The following is a 15,333-nucleotide window of genomic DNA, read 5'->3' on the forward strand; positions in this document are numbered from 1 at the left end:
GCAGGTTTTTTTTTCCAACTATCTGCTAATGAAAAAATGACGGCCAATGGTCACATCTAGCTGTTTTCGGATAAATATTGGAATGCATCATCAAGCACACAATGTACCACAGTCCACTGCCAATCCTGGACAACTGGGATTATGGATTGAACCAATTCTTTTGTAGCATGCGTGCTGAAAAGAGGTACAATAGATTTGCTCTGTAGCAATCAATGTTCAGGTGACCGACGCTGATCGGTGGACAAGGAAAAAAGGGTCGTGAACGTGGAATCTTTGCCTTTCATTCGTTCACTGATTGAAAAAAATTGTCACCGCAATCTCACCAATGAATAAAAGTTGGTATCCGACGACGAAATCTCTTAAGTGGTATGATAAGCGAATTGAGAAAGGCCATAGCTCCGAATCACAGAAAATCCGTGATCCTTATAATATTTCTTTTTTTGTCGTGGAGAGAATGTATCTCCGAACATGGACACGAATATGTTCATTCGCACACCCTCTCGTGATAATGATTTAATCAAGTCACACCTTGCTCATGGTGCTTGTTATACCATTGTAATAACTGATGCCTAAATCAAAACAACACCGTTACAATATTATATGCCGTTTAAACCAGCATCGTGGAGAGACAGGCCTTCTTTTAAAAGATGGCATGTGTTTGTGGGTTGCAAAGAGGGTTGACAATTTGGCTATTGTTTTCCGAAGTTGATGTTGACTTCCCTGATATAGTCTAAAGGGTTTTTGGGTTTTTGATTGTGTGATCCGTTACGGGTCGAAAAGGAACCCAGAAAAATTCGATCCGTAATTCCGCCAATTGTGGTTGTATATCCGTATTATACTGATTCTCAAAATTTTTTACTGGCTTTAGTATAGAACCTTTTTCTTCAGATAGACCCGATTGCTAACCTCAGCTGGTGATCTCTTGAGGCATAGGCCCTTGATGCTCATTTCTTTTCCCGATAATGCGGGCCCCTTGCGCTAGCGCTTGTTTCCAAGGTTTTTTTTTTGGCAACAAAAAAATTAAGCTTTTTTTTTTTTTTTTTGTAACTTCAATATGGTAACACGCTAGGACACTTTGAAGGTGGCAGAAAGGTTCAAGTCAAAATCTGGCATGTATAAGAACTATTTCTTTTTTTTTTTTTACTATCCCATAAACATCCAAGATCGGCAGTCATCGGTCTGACGCCGTTAATTTTTCCTTTTTGGACACATACTGTGGACTTTTTTTTGTGTGATTGCCTTTTTCGCTCAAAAATACGGGTGGCCAATTGGGATGTTTCAAGTTGCACCAGAAGCAAAGACATATTCGGAGCTTGCAATACTCAATGGGGAAATGACGTAGGGAAACCCGGCAAATACCAGATGGTCCCGCTTCCAACATGATGTCTGTGTTACCTCGCCCTCGATTTGCAGGCAGGTACACGACTCCTGCAGGTTTAAAAAGAGTAAGGCAAAAAAGAGAAATGAATAGGAAAAAAAAGTATATATAGAGCCACCCGTGGCAACTGAAATTGTGGGGATTAACCATCTGGCTCATCTGCTTTTTTTTTATTCTTTATTCTTTAAATCCTTTTCTTTTTTGTGATCGCAAAGGTCTTTCTTTTTTGCTGATCTTGGATCCTTTTTTCTTCTTGTTTCTTTCAGGTTTATCCATTTGTTCATTTTTTTTCTGATCTGATCACTACCACCACTACATTTTTGAGATGGGTTGCTTCGTCCTAAAAGGCAAAGCGCTTTTCGGTGCGTCGACGCTTTTAGCGGCCATCGGTTTCTTGCTGTTCGGTTACGATCAGGTACTTATCTTTTACAAAGCGACAACTCAATGATCCGTGAGGTTTGTCTTAACTGATTGAAAAAATTTAGGGTGTCATGTCAGGTGTCGTAGCCAATGATTTGTTTAATGAAACCATGAATTATCCCGATGCGGCTTTGATGGGCGCCATTGTCGCACTGTACGAAATCGGTTGTATGTTTGGTGCTTTGTCCACCGGTAAAGTCGGTGATTGGCTCGGTCGTCGTAAGACCATTCGTTTGGGCTGCACTATTCTTGTCATTGGCGCCATTTTGCAAACCGCTGCTATCAATGTGGAAATGATGATCATTGCTCGTATTGTTACCGGTGTCGGCAACGGTATGAACACTGCCACCATTCCCGTGTACCAGGCCGAGTTGTCGCCTCCCAAATCCCGTGGCTCTCACGTCGCTTTCGAAGCCTCTTTGCTTACCGTTGGTGTTGGTATCGCCTATTGGTTGGAATACGGTCTGTACTTTGTCCATGGCGACTTTGCCTGGCGTTTCCCTTTGGCTTTCCAGATGGTGTTTGCCATCATTCTTGGCTTGGCCAGTTTCATTTTGCCCGAGACACCCCGTTGGTTGCAAGCCCACGGCATGGAAGACGAATGTAAAGAAGTGCTTTCCCGTTTATGGTCCGACTGTGATGTCAACCATCCTCGCTGTATCGCCGAGTGGGAAGAAATCCGAGATGGTATCGAACTGGAACGCCGCGAAGGTGTGGCTTCTTACAAGGAATTGTTCAAGAAGGGCAAGATGAACAACCGATACCGTGTGCTTTTGGGCATGGGCGGTCAATTCATCCAGCAGTTTGGCGGTATCAATGTCATTTCCTACTATTTGACCGACGTGTTCAAGCAAGCCGGTATGTCGACGGAAAAAGCCATGTTGATGGCTGGTGTCGATTCCATCATCTACTTTCTCGGTGCTGTGACTCCCATTTTCACCATTGATCGCCTGGGTCGTCGCAAGCTCATGTACTGGGGTCTCATTGGACAAGCCGTGACCTTGTTAATCGTCGGTGGTGCTCAGTATGAAGCGCAGAATGGCAACCAGACCGCTTCCAACGTCGTGGTGGCCTTTGTCATGTTGTACAACTTTGTGTTTGGTGCCGCCTGGCTTGGTCTTGCTTGGTTATATCCTTCGGAAATTTTCACCACCGGTTTGCGTGCCAAGGGCAACTCCATGTCGACCGCCGCCAACTGGCTTGGTAACTTTGTCGTAGCTGAAATTGCTCCTGTGCTTTTCAAGTACGCCCAGTATTGGACTTTCCTTATGTTCGGTATCCTCAACGTCATCTTCTTGGTGCCCATCTATCTGTGGTACCCCGAAACAAAGGGCAAGTCGTTGGAAGAAATCGAAGTTTTGTTCGCTACCGAAGATATTCAAGCCGATGCCAAGTCCATTGCGTCTCACATTGGATCCACATCCATGTACGACGAAAAGCAAGACATCGAGTCCGTCAGACAACGTCCTCGCTCTTCTCGCATGCCCAGCAACTTTTCTGGCAAGGCTCAAGTCGACGACTCTCCCAACCCGGGTTCTGCCGCTGGTCAAGTCAAGCAAGACTACGATGAAAAGCAAGGTCCCAACTTTAAGTAAAGAAAAAAAAAAAGAACCCACCCTTCATCCATCATTATTATTATTCTTCACTAGTTTTCTGTGGGATCCAAAGGCTGTGCCTTGTTCTCCTATTCCGTTATTTAAGGCATCTGTATATAATGTCGTATTTTTTCTATTTTTTTTTTTCACCACTACACACACGTTGATCTTTTTCCGCTAAATACAAATAATAATACATTCACGTTTCTCAGAATATCAATAAAAAAAATTGACTGTCAAAAATAGATATGGTTCGATGGCCTAATGAAACTAAAAAGTTCCAATTATCGGCGAGTGGTTCAATAGGATTGAAGGTAGAGTAACACGAGTTTCTACCGTAGTCACCCAAATGCCACGATGGAATGCGCGGGCTCTCAGGCTTTCTATGATACACTTTTGGCTGCCTTTGATTGGTCAAGTGATCCAAGGTAAAAGAGATCGTACTCACAGAAACACCGTGCCTACTGTAGTGTACATCATTTTCTATCAATTTTCAAGTTTTTCTCCTAGCTACTCTATTGAGGGTAGATCAAATGTTTCGAAAAAGTTCTGTTTTTCCCAGTTTTCTAATTTCTGCAAGTCGCTGGATAATTTGACAACCCTTCGTCGTTGTGTAACCTTACGAAAACGGTATCCATTTATTGTGTGTTTTTTTTAATTTTCAGAAAAATGGGACCTTTCGGAAAGTTTAGTTTGATAGAGTTTAGTGGACGATCGATACAAGATGTTTGGTTATGTTTCTGATGTCAACTCGTGAACGGTTTTGCATCTCGTTGGCCCAAGTTATTTCGGAGTAACAAAGACGTGTTGTCGATAATACTTGAGTTCGTCGATACTTTCTTTGATGTCATCCAGAGCACGATGAGCTCCCTTTTTCACGAGGCCGGAAGCCACGTCAGGATACCTACGTTCAATTTCTTTAAATTCCTGCCCATGGAATCATGACACATCCCAAAAATTTACCATCGTTTCGTCAATTCCTTGATGGTGCTCACGTCTGAAAATGAGGTAAACGGGGAATTTAGTAATGGTTTTCTCGCCTGATCTGGGAGTGGATCACCTTACCAACGATACGATAGTGGAGATATCGGACGAGGTCGGGCATCTCCTTTTCCAAGAACCGTTTGTCAGCGTGAACTGAATTGCCGGCCAAGGGAGCCTGGCTTGCCGGAATATGTTCTTTCAGAAAAGCCAGCACCTGTTTTTCGGCATCTTCCACTGTCACCGTCGACTTGAGGACTGCGTCCGTTAATCCCGACTAACAGTGACCGTCAATATTCCCATGTTTTAGACATTCAAAGCAAACCCAAGTAACTCACCGCTCCGTGATGTTCTTTACACCAATCTATATTGATGCAGATATTAGTTGTCTACTTGTTGGTATATCGAAAGGGAAATTGTCGGATCCATACCATTCATGGCGTCCATGGTCTCTTTCGATTGGTGAATAATCAACTCCGGTCCCTATTTCGGTGATGATAAGTGACTGCTCATCGATTTGACTTTTTTTTTTTTTATCGCGTTGACCAAACAAAAACCCGCTCCTCTCCCTCACCTCTGCCTGGATGTTCAAGTCGCCGTCGGTAATCAAAACCGCAATTTCAATCAAATGGTCTTTTTCGATATCGAGACCTGTCATCTATATGGTGGACAGCCAACTGGGTCAGTATGGGAAATGGTCGATAGACGATAAAAGCGCAATGTCACCTCACAATCAATCCAAACAAGAGGGTTATTGATCATTTTGGATGGTAATGTATGTGTATTTCGACAAGGCAGACGATATAAAGCAGCAGCAGTAGCACACCGGCGAGAAATAGCAACAAGACCAAAGAGCATAAAAATAAAAAACGCCAATTTCTCTTTCAGATCGGTGAAAATCATGTTTCAAACCGCGCTATTCCCTGAAAAATCCACTGATGACGTCCTACTTTTGCCTTGGCTGCCAAGCGAGCGCAGATTGGGCACACAGCAGCTGGTGGGTGACAATTGACGGAAATACGGATAATATAACGTGGGTTCACGGGGTACCTTGGCAAGGTATCAAAGCATTCGCTAAGCCTTTGAAGGGCAATAAAAGCAGTTACCATGGTGCGCAATTATCATTTACGCGTTTTAACAAAGAAAACTGCGACTGCTCTATTGCGCAAATGTATCAAGTTGAATATCATGAACCGTATCCTGATCCTTGATTCTCTGACGAGGGCAGACGGGTACAGAAATGGACGCATTCAATGCATTGGCAATACCACTTGCTGCGAAGATGTGGCAGTCACTGATTGAAGAAGCGTATTTGGGCTTGGCGCCCAGATCCAGAAAACTTCAACTCAGCCATTGAAAAAGTAGGTGTCACACAGAGGGCGAAAGTAAAAACGCAACTTGGGACTCCATCTTTTCTGGGCATCTTACTTTATTCCTTCCCATCATGTCTGAACCACTTCTTTCCAGCACTGCCGCCCAACATCTTGGTACTGCCGCAAACGCTATCGGCAACGATCCTCGCTTGTCTTTTTTAAAGAGATTTAGAGAGGAACGCCTTTCCAATCTTCGCGGTCTGGGCGATTTCTTTGATAAAAACAGAATCAGCTTCACCACTTCCTTCTCCACCATTAGCCAACGTTGGAAGTAAGTCCTTCTTCGTCTACGGAAAACTAGTACCTTCTGTTCACTCTGCTCACGAACTCTTTGCAGCTATAACCTTCAATATTTCTCAGCCAATTATTTGCTTATTGTGCTTGGTCTTTCTATCTATGCCATGTAAGTGGGTCTTAGCTTGACGGTATTATAGGATAGCCGGTGAACTGATGCTTTTTATTTTTGGTCATTAGTCTGACGAGTTGGTGGCTTTTGTTCTCCATTGCATTTATTGTGGGCGGCTTTTATTTGATTTCTCGATTGGATGGTCCCTTGACTATTGGTGGCAACTCTATATCCCCCTCCACATTGTACGCTAGCTATGCGGGCGCTTCTTTGATCTTGCTCTTATTCTCAGGTGCCACTGGCGTTGTATTCTGGATCATTGGTGAGTTGGACTTTTTTTTTTCTTTTAACCGGTACTCGGTAATGTTATTAACCTGGAGGAATTTTGTCACTAATAGGTGCTGGAGCCATTATCATTCTTGGTCACGCGGCTATTCTGGAACCCAGCTTGGAGAGCGAATTTGGCGCTGATGGCCAAGTGTAATACGATCCAGGGCATCGCGTCCTGGTGTTTTTAATTATCCAGTCAATGCCTATGGCTCTTCCCTCTTTTTAAACCTATTATTGCTATTATTGGTTTTTTTTTCATCCGAGAATGGCTTGTTACAATATTTATCTTCTCTGTACAACTTTCTCCTGTAAAAATTGATCCGTTTTGATACCTATAAGGTAGTCTACAGAAAAAAATGATTCACTGCATTGCAATCTCTTTTTCGGAAGGCCAAACTGCGGAATACATATCATTTGTCAGTCCCTCATACACAGCTCAGTCTCATTATGTAGAGCGGGGTGATTGGATCTGCTGGTACACGATGTTACGGCAAGGCTTGATGAATAATGAAAAAAAAAAAAATAGACAAACATACTCCAGTAGTGAGGGTCGTGTATATTTTCGTCTTTGAAAAAGGAACATAGTTTTGCTTTATCCTAAGTTCCTAGTGCGTTGGAAAAAAAAGAATCTACTCCTGCGATCTAAGACGGGCACCGGCGTTGATGACCTTGACGTTGAGTTGAGCGGCACGTTCGAGGATGGCGACACGCTTCTTGGAAGAGACGTTGTGGGCAATCTCGGCGGCGTAGGTGCGGTTGTGCATCAATAATAATTCGACTTCACGGACGTTGGAGACGGAGAATTTGCGGAAACCGTTGGGCAACAAGTGGCGAGTCTTCTTGTCGGAACCGTAACCGATCTTGGGCATGGGAGCCTGACCCTTGAAACGTCTGCGGACGCAAGAATCAATACCCTTGGGCTTTCTCCACGACTCACCCACACGCATGAAGCGGTTGGACTGGTGGCGCTTGAAGTGAGCGCGACGCTTCTTCACAATGGTGTGCTTCACGGCAGGAGTAACCATTTGTACTAATTAATACATTCATTAGTTATACATCAAATCGACGCAAAACGTTTTATCAACATGCAGCGAGAAATCCTTTCCAAAGCCTCGCATGTTTCGTTTTCTTCAATTCACAGTAAAAACAGAGAATTGTCAAGATGGGCATGCTTTGGACCGAATCGTTTGTAACCCGTCAGAGTAATCCTCCAACAAGACCAAGAGAAATAATCGAACGGGAGGGTCGGTCGAACAAAGATAAACGAAGGCTGGATCGATTCCCCACTGCAGTGCTGTGGATGGATGCTTACTTGAATAAAGAGGAGGATTAGCCTACGGCTGGCAATGGATCGATACTCACAAGGCAGAGTCCACAGCTTCTCGAGAGGGCGTCGCATTGGGGCGGGCCGGACATCCAAGAGGCAGATTTTCAAACACCGCCTTGTCCCACAATGACCGTGCTCATCATGCATTATTTTCCAGCAACCACACCAACGACACTGTAAAACAATTAAGCATCATTGAAATATTAAATCACATGATCTACACTAAGTTATCAAGACCTGTTAAACCTTTTTTTCATCTTTCAACCATGCCTCGCTGCCCACTTTCACGATAATAGGCGAAACAATCAGCAGCAAGATGCCGTTTGCGCCGTTGTGGTTAAACAGAGTATCGTCGTCTTTCGAATAAAAATGTGAATAGAGCTCTTTTTGAAGAAAAGTGGTTGATGATACGACTGGCGTTCTTCTGTAGCATCATTCAATCTGGTTTTTTTTTTGTCAGTTATACTGTATATGTCCTTTCATTCTCTTTCAATTTTCAATGAATCGAATAATACATAAGCAGACGTGCTTCGATCTATGAATTCATGCATCAGAAGGGTGACTGTTGTTTCATCCATGGGAAATCATATATTTTGGTCTTCTCTCTCTTTCTGTTTACCTGGAAAACTCTAGGTATCATTGTATCAAGATCCCATCCGCATCCATCATCCAGACCATTCTTATCCCGTGTATCTAACTTGGTTAATCGACCACCGTCCTCAAAAAGGTAAGCGTAGAGTGGTCTACCATCGATTTTGCTCCGGCAAAACAGACTTGGGACTCTCGATATCTGGAATCCAACTCGAAGTTACCGTCACTTCTGGCCACGTCAATATTTTTTGCCTGCTCAAGCTGACACCATCGATCCATCGCTTAAGTGTCCCTGGAAGCGATTTTATTTACCGCATCGAAGAAGAAGCTTACCTGGCGGTCCGTATCATCTTTTTTTTTGTCCGGTTTACCATTTGGTTCAAAGGCAAGTCCAATTTCTTTTCCTTTGCTATGATGTAATGAACGTATACTAATTCAAATTTTTTCAATGTCATATAATCCAAGTCATGTCAAGCGATCAATGGCTATCGAAAACTCAAAATAACAAAGGTAAAATATCTTGACGAAAATTTGAATCAATCAAAGAGCTTACTAACTCATTTTTTTAAATACCCAACATACCCACACATCTTTCTAGATCTATCATAGCCTGGGCGGGATGGAACTGAGGGGGGGAACCAGTGCTGCCCTGAGCGTGTTCAGAAACAAATCACGTTGCAACGTATGCCATAAGGTTGTCATTAATATACGGAAGTTCCGTCAAGAGTTCTCGCCCAGGTTATGCCGTGTATGCGTTAGGCTTTTTGTCTGACGAAAGTCGCTCAATGTAAGGGGGCGGCCTCCGGTGGCAGGCGGCATCCATTGCACAGCGGGTGCACGGCTTGTTAAGCATCACATTTTACTACGACTGTCAAGCTATGCCAATCACAATTTTGAAATAAAAAAGAATAACGGATACGAATACTGTAGTTGACATTTTGGCGCCATCTTTGATGCATTCGTTTATCAAGGTATCAATTTTGGTTGAGGAATGCAAATAACTATAACTGTAGTAGTCTACTTTTTTGGTTCGTCCGATGAAAAATGCAATGATATGCTTTAGAAATGAGCGTGGAAAAAGCAGGGAAATGGGGAGAAAATTAAAAATGCCAAACCTGATCTATTACTAAAGCGATATTGGAGGGAGAAATGAGTGGATGCGCCAATATATCTTACCAGAAGAGCAAGCACATAATACATAACATGAATACAGTAGGGGTAAAAAAAAGGGAAAGTATGAATGATGGAAAAAGATATAGTGCGTCACTTATTTACTTGGCAAGGGTTGTGACGACAGTGGATGAAGAGGAAGAGGTGGAGGCCAGGGTCGTGTTCGTGGCGGGTTGAGGTAGAGTTTCTTCCGTGGCGACTTTCCACATCCACCATGGACCGCCGTATTCATCGTCACCCCATCGACCGCACATCCCCATTGGGGGGAGGAACCGTCCAGAATACTCCCAGGTTTCGCCGGATTCCGTGTACGTCTTTTCCCACGTCACTTGTCCGTCTTCGGTATCGTCAATCAGTCCAGATACCGTAAAGATGCCGAGATTATCCACTCCCCATCCTTCAAATCGTGTGAGCGGGCAAGCGCGCAAATGCATCGAAGGGAAATGGTCGGGTCGATCTGCTGCGACAAGCTTTCGTCGTTTCCGAGGTACTTGAGTATCAGTGGGTTCAAGATCATCCAGCCACCGCGACACCCACGACGACGTATTGGACAAGGAATTCAGATCACTGCTATTATCATCCAGGGGAATGATGCGGAGGGTGAGTCGCATGGGTCCATCGAACCAATCTTCCAAAATCTCGCGACCGGGATCCGCCACGTCATCGGGATCGAGAAATGAGTAGTAGCCCATCCATTCACCTTCAATGAGGTGAGCTTCCGTCACAAAGTGGCTTGGAGACGCAAACCCGGTATCGGCATAAATGTTGGGCAATCCTTGAGGCACTGGCATTTGCGTGTTGTACTGTTTCTCTTCCCAAGCTTCACGCGATTCTTTCAAACTGGCAAAGAATAAATTGCGTTCGTATCGACGTAAAAACTCGACGTCAAACATCTCGGAATGGATCGTAAACAGCGGGAGCGGAATGCAATTAGGAATGGCTTGATAAGGAGTAGGATGAAATGCAAAAATGGTGAGAAAAAACAGATGGAAAGCCGAGGCCAATGGATCTTGGGCTGGATAGAAAGGAAGGTCATGAGTGGAAGCGACGGAAGAGCGCCGTGAAGGAACGGAAGAGGATGAAACACGTGATGAAAACGGTGAGAGGGCGGAAGAAGAGGATGCTGACGGTGGCAATGGTAACGCTGGTGATGACAGGGAGGTGGATGTAAAGACTGCGGCTGAGGACGATCTACGTTCCATCAGGCCGCCTTCCATCAAATCGTGAGGTATATTCCATATATGGTAAGGTCGAAGAAGGGGCATGTGCTTTGAAATGAGAGCATCCGTTTCAAAATTGTAGGCCAAGTAACTCAACTGGGGTGATACAAGTTGGTCCGGATGTTCAGATCTGAAAAATCTTGTGACACTGAAATCTAAAACCAGTGAAAAAAGAAGAAAAAAAAAGGTCAAAAAGGGAGGCCCAGTAATAAAAAATAAAAAAGAGGAGTGTGGCACGAATAGAAATCCATGGCGGTGTCCAATTTTTTATTAACACATGAAAAAAGAAATAATCAAATCGTTTTGCAACTTACCATAATTCACAAGCACCGATAAAATAGGCAAAACCACCGAGCAAAGATGTTGTCCGCGGTATCGCGCCCATTGAAACGTCAATCCTGCAGCTTGTTCGACTCGATATTTCAAAAGCTGATCTACATTCAATTCATCTACACAAAGGATAAGGGATTCGTTTGAGTCAAAGCGTTTTTGGGGGAGAAAAGAATTGGACTCGGAAAAAAGGGAACCATTTTTTTTTAAAAAAAATTCGGACTAAATAGATCGTACCATGCTCTGTGATCATATCCCAGACAATGCTCCAGGAAATCACATTTTCTGTAATGGTGGGTGACGGGTCAAGGGACAGCATACGGCAGACGTTCAGAGTGGTACAGCGTTGTTGTAAAGCCAGTTGCCACTGAAAATGGCGATGAATGCGACGACGGCGAATGGCCGCAGTATCGAATCGTACTCGGAATGCGCGTTGCCAGATAGTCGGACTGCTGGCGTTGTCGGTGTGAATGAGTGAGTGGAGATATCGACAAGTTTTGGATAATTCGATAAGAGATACGGGAGCAATACCACCGTTATCGGTAAGAATGCTGGCGACTTTGGATATAATCTCGATTAGAATTTCCTTGGGTAATGACAACAACAACGACGACGACGGCATGGACGAATGGGTGTAAGAAAAAGAGTCCAGGGGAGAAGAGCGATCCAGCCAAGAAGGGCTTACGGACAAACTCATCGTGTGGGCGTTGAAAGGGAAAAAGAAGGGAACAACAACAAGAAAAATATCAGTCAACAAAGTAGCAGAGAAAGAAGTAGAGAAAAAAAAATTGCACTGTAGAACGGAAGAAGAAAGACCTGGAAAGGCAGGCGGGTCTAGAATATCCTTCTTTTCCCATTTATGGCATGGCCCATTCGCTGCTGGGATTGGTTTTTCCCTTGCAGAGCCTAAGATCGTACTTCGGTTTGTCCCCTATTTTTTTTTTTTTTCCAACCATCGTTCCAATCAATGGTTCAATTGCACACCATCTCAAAATTCAAAAATTTCCCTAATCGGACTAGTGCCCATTCTCTTTCCACCTAATATACGACGACACTAGTTAAAGTCGGCTGATCGAGAATGCTGGACGTGATTTATTTTTCTTTATTGTAGGACCATTTTGGGCATCCTTCAATCCATTACCTTTTTGCAGTGAAAAATTGGACCCTGAAAGAATGAAGCATTTCAATCCACCTGATACAAGAGCGGTTTTTTTTTTCCTTTCCCCGGAAATATAGATTTAAAAACCCTCAATCTCCGACATGTAACCTTCAGCGAAGCAAAAAGAGCAAAAATACACCATGATTGGGTATTCTCATTCAATTGATCACTTTTTTCTTTTACGCATCAATCAGTCTCTGATTTGTTTTCTGTTTGTCCAAGATGCGGCTAGAAAAGAAGAATACTTCCAGCCATGCTTATTTTGCGTTAGTGGACGAACTTGCCCATTGTTGAACAAATAAGAGGGCATGTTTTTCGAGGTCCGAGACTTTTCCAGACCTTTTTATGCGTGACTGCTAAAGTAAGCCAGCAAGTTTAATTTTCACATCAAACATCATGACCAAAAATGGTGAAAAAATCCAAATTCTCAAATCCGTGGTGCCACTACTATTAGGGCATCTTTTCTATGTCGCACCAATATCCGTAAGTATACCGAGGCGTGCATCGCATGTACATCCTCCTCATTGGTATATCTATCAAGGCGGGGGCCACCTACCCATCTCATCCTGTTTTGCCTACAACTCGGCCCCCTTTCAATACGCGCTTGCCCTTCTGGCATGAATGCTTTCTGAGAAATTTGCGGTGTCCTAAGCCATTTCATCCTCGTTGAATAATAATCATGCCAAAGGGAACTTTATGTCAAGGTATTTCCTTGTCATTATCCTTTTGCTTTCCTGAAAAAAATTGTTTTCACAATGGTAAATATACATAGATAGAACGAGAAAGAGTATCATACAGTGAGGGTTGCTACTGCAAGTTGGGAAAATAGGTGATGCAGGCTTCGGAGTGTGTGTGTGTGAGGTTTTAATCAATTTTGGAAGGGCCTGCCTTGTCATGATAGCTTGCTTGTTCTTTTGCCCATTGATGAACTGTTCTTTCCAGAGAAGAATACACCAACTGACATTGTTCGTAAGCAATCGAGCGTATGGCCATCAGAACAGCGATCAAATCGTCCGCCAGACCTTGCCAATCGTGGCTGTACACCCACTCATAACTGACATGCACCCCGCGATAGACGACTGGTAACTGTTTCTCCAGTGTTTGCTTTAGCTGGTCAGACCATTGCTGACACCACGAAGCGACCTGAAACAACACCGCTGTTCCCAAGGGCATCATGGAATACACGGCACGATTGATTGTATTTATACTGCAGGTATAGAGGGACTGCAGGAAACCAAGGACTGGCATCAGTATGCCATACAAAGAGTGGATCATGTACTGCCATGGCTGTTGCAAGTACGGGTAGACAGCTGTCCACGCTAAACACAGATATTTCTCATACAGAGCTACCGTGGTGTCCCGTAGCTGCTTGTAAGCGACTGATAATCGTGGCAGAACATGTGCCATAAATACCATCACAGTGGGTGTGATAAAGTGAACGGTGATCCATTCAGCACCATGCATCGTATCGCCCATCATGGCTAATGCTTCGCAAAGCAACCAAACAGTATGAGACCCAAGGAATTGTCTGAACGATAACAGACGCCTTTGAAAAGTGTGCGAATGTAGTGCCTTGACAATAGTGTCGAGCAATTGGAGCGACAACGTATGCAGGAAAACGTAGATGGGATGTAATCGACGGATCGCGCTTAATGCCTGGGTGTAAATGTGCTGAACAGTACTAGTGACCCATGTCCAAGCGGTGGTCGAGCGAATAAACAATTCAATGGCAGGGACAATGACAGTAAATAGCCATTGGATATCCTGCCATAACGAGATGGCAATATCAAGACATCCCCGATAGATCACCCTGGATAAGTTGTACAGTCGTGATAAACCGTGGCTCACAGGAATCCAGAAATTCGTGTACCATACGTCGGCTAAATCAAGAGCGAGTTGTCGCCAGTCATGTTTCTCATAGAATTGCCGCCAACATCGGTAGGTTCGTACCATGCATTGTTCCAAGACGAGGTATCCTTTGTAAAGAGCGATGCAAGTGTGTTCGATGATTCGCACGGTCGTTGGAAGAAACCGCTCTTGCATGGTACGTTGGGCGTCGGCCATGATCAGCTTCCCTCGACGTTCCCACCAGCTTTCAGCGGCTTCTACTTTGTTTGGCAGCAATACGGTGACTGTATGAAAGAGCCAAGCATCCAGTTTGGGCGCCAATTGCTCGCCCAACCAGAGTAATCGAAACAGACCAAACTTGATCAGATCATACAATGCGCGTCCCGCAATATAAAAGGTCGCCACAGGGGCGGCGAGGATATAGTGTGCAATCGATAGGTTCTCACGGTGGTGCGACGACGATGGTTCTTTGGGGTTGATGTCTTTCTTGTCACTCTGTGATGAAGATACTGCGTCATGGCTGTTGTGCGTCTTGCGATCTTGCGTTGTAGACAGAAGCCTTGATTCCCGCCATGCGGGATAATCTCGGGCAATCCACAAGAGAAGGAAAATGACGAGGACTGTGGTAAATATGCGTGGTAATAATAAGTAGGTGAATAACTGATAAAGCGTGATCATGACGGGTATCGATCAAGTAAAGAGAATAAGTAGCGGTGCCGAGACTATACAATTTCAAGTGATTCGAAACACGGCAATTGCTTGGCACTCGGAGTTTCAATCATGGACAGAGACAAGCATGAAAAACTGTGGCAAATCGGGGTTGGTCACTGCTCACTGGAGCATTGTGTGGTCCCAGATTTTCGCATACTCTCTGCTTCACAAAATAAAAACCTGTCCAAAATTGGCTTTGTTCTAAAGGTTTCTCTCCTTATTATTTCATTGGCTTGTTGCGAAAATGCTTATATAAAGGCTTACAAAGTGGAGGAATGCCGGTGCCCAAAGTCGCCATCAAAGTTGGTAAAATCCGAATCCGAAGTCTACAAAGTCATGGAGCCCAAAAATCTTCGATTAAATAAGCTGTTTTTCTCTTGAAGTTTGTTAACGCTTATGCTTATTCTTTTATCTTGGCGTAAATATCACAACGGTGATATCTAGTCCTGTTTTACTGTTACTCTATACAGCGAGTGCAAGTTACTCTTCCGCACATCCCCCGATCCCCTATTTTTCTATATTTTCTTGATCAACTGTTGTTTTTACGTAACAAA

The 15,333-nt window shown here is 43.9% G+C and overlaps 6 protein-coding genes across 6 annotated transcripts; 2 read left to right on the plus strand and 4 right to left on the minus strand.

Moving 5' to 3' along the window:
- Positions 1-1,522: 1,522 nt before the first annotated feature.
- BYT42DRAFT_522405 (general substrate transporter) lies at positions 1,523-3,628 on the plus strand. The gene is made up of 2 exons (XM_051565292.1): positions 1,523-1,793; positions 1,864-3,628. The coding sequence occupies exons 1-2, from the start codon at positions 1,704-1,706 to the stop codon at positions 3,391-3,393; spliced, it is 1,620 nt and encodes a 539-aa protein (XP_051419113.1). The 5' UTR covers positions 1,523-1,703; the 3' UTR covers positions 3,394-3,628.
- A 354-nt stretch (positions 3,629-3,982) lies between these two features.
- Positions 3,983-5,263, minus strand: BYT42DRAFT_586843 (ribonuclease H-like domain-containing protein). The gene is made up of 7 exons (XM_051570102.1): positions 5,101-5,263; positions 4,949-5,032; positions 4,806-4,857; positions 4,713-4,738; positions 4,459-4,651; positions 4,357-4,390; positions 3,983-4,297 (listed from the first exon to the last, which is right to left on the minus strand). The coding sequence occupies exons 1-7, from the start codon at positions 5,230-5,232 to the stop codon at positions 4,177-4,179; spliced, it is 642 nt and encodes a 213-aa protein (XP_051419114.1). The 5' UTR covers positions 5,233-5,263; the 3' UTR covers positions 3,983-4,176.
- A 465-nt stretch (positions 5,264-5,728) lies between these two features.
- On the plus strand, positions 5,729-6,964 carry BYT42DRAFT_586846 (PRA1 family protein-domain-containing protein). Its single transcript, XM_051570103.1, has 4 exons — positions 5,729-6,018; positions 6,085-6,150; positions 6,222-6,415; positions 6,492-6,964. Exons 1-4 carry the CDS (start codon positions 5,819-5,821, stop codon positions 6,575-6,577), a joined length of 546 nt encoding a protein of 181 aa, XP_051419115.1. The 5' UTR covers positions 5,729-5,818; the 3' UTR covers positions 6,578-6,964.
- An 88-nt stretch (positions 6,965-7,052) lies between these two features.
- Positions 7,053-7,448, minus strand: BYT42DRAFT_504154 (50S ribosomal protein L32; the record flags this gene model as incomplete). The annotated part of the gene is made up of 1 exon (XM_051564954.1): positions 7,053-7,448. One exon carries the CDS (start codon positions 7,446-7,448, stop codon positions 7,053-7,055), a length of 396 nt encoding a protein of 131 aa, XP_051419116.1.
- A 1,818-nt stretch (positions 7,449-9,266) lies between these two features.
- On the minus strand, positions 9,267-11,877 carry BYT42DRAFT_586855 (uncharacterized protein). The gene is made up of 3 exons (XM_051570104.1): positions 11,299-11,877; positions 11,046-11,180; positions 9,267-10,886 (listed from the first exon to the last, which is right to left on the minus strand). The coding sequence occupies exons 1-3, from the start codon at positions 11,756-11,758 to the stop codon at positions 9,613-9,615; spliced, it is 1,869 nt and encodes a 622-aa protein (XP_051419117.1). The 5' UTR covers positions 11,759-11,877; the 3' UTR covers positions 9,267-9,612.
- A 1,207-nt stretch (positions 11,878-13,084) lies between these two features.
- Positions 13,085-14,746, minus strand: BYT42DRAFT_504479 (uncharacterized protein; the record flags this gene model as incomplete). The annotated part of the gene is made up of 1 exon (XM_051564973.1): positions 13,085-14,746. The coding sequence occupies one exon, from the start codon at positions 14,744-14,746 to the stop codon at positions 13,085-13,087; it is 1,662 nt and encodes a 553-aa protein (XP_051419118.1).
- Positions 14,747-15,333: the final 587 nt, after the last annotated feature.

This window comes from Radiomyces spectabilis (assembly GCF_025331425.1).
Source record: "Radiomyces spectabilis strain NRRL 2753 chromosome Unknown BYT42scaffold_15, whole genome shotgun sequence".
Taxonomy (NCBI): Eukaryota; Fungi; Mucoromycota; class Mucoromycetes; order Mucorales; family Radiomycetaceae; genus Radiomyces; species Radiomyces spectabilis.

Bases quoted from the DNA above. Each gene is read 5' to 3' on its own strand.
- BYT42DRAFT_522405 (XM_051565292.1), top strand. From the start codon at position 1,704: ATGGGTTGCTTCGTCCTAAAAGGCAAAGCGCTTTTCGGTGCGTCGACG. The intron at 1,794-1,863 runs GTACTTATCTTT...GAAAAAATTTAG, and splicing joins TGCTGTTCGGTTACGATCAG to GGTGTCATGTCAGGTGTCGT.
- BYT42DRAFT_586855 (XM_051570104.1), bottom strand. From the start codon at position 11,758: ATGAGTTTGTCCGTAAGCCCTTCTTGGCTGGATCGCTCTTCTCCCCTG. The intron at 11,181-11,298 runs GTACGATCTATT...TCCTTTGTGTAG, and splicing joins GGATATGATCACAGAGCATG to ATGAATTGAATGTAGATCAG. The intron at 10,887-11,045 runs GTAAGTTGCAAA...CACTGGTTTTAG, and splicing joins ATCGGTGCTTGTGAATTATG to ATTTCAGTGTCACAAGATTT.
- BYT42DRAFT_586843 (XM_051570102.1), bottom strand. From the start codon at position 5,232: ATGCTCTTTGGTCTTGTTGCTATTTCTCGCCGGTGTGCTACTGCTGCT. The intron at 5,033-5,100 runs GTGACATTGCGC...TCCACCATATAG, and splicing joins TTGTTTGGATTGATTGTGAG to ATGACAGGTCTCGATATCGA. The intron at 4,739-4,805 runs GTATGGATCCGA...GCATCAATATAG, and splicing joins GACCATGGACGCCATGAATG to ATTGGTGTAAAGAACATCAC.
- BYT42DRAFT_586846 (XM_051570103.1), top strand. From the start codon at position 5,819: ATGTCTGAACCACTTCTTTCCAGCACTGCCGCCCAACATCTTGGTACT. The intron at 6,019-6,084 runs GTAAGTCCTTCT...AACTCTTTGCAG, and splicing joins ACCATTAGCCAACGTTGGAA to CTATAACCTTCAATATTTCT. The intron at 6,416-6,491 runs GTGAGTTGGACT...TGTCACTAATAG, and splicing joins CGTTGTATTCTGGATCATTG to GTGCTGGAGCCATTATCATT.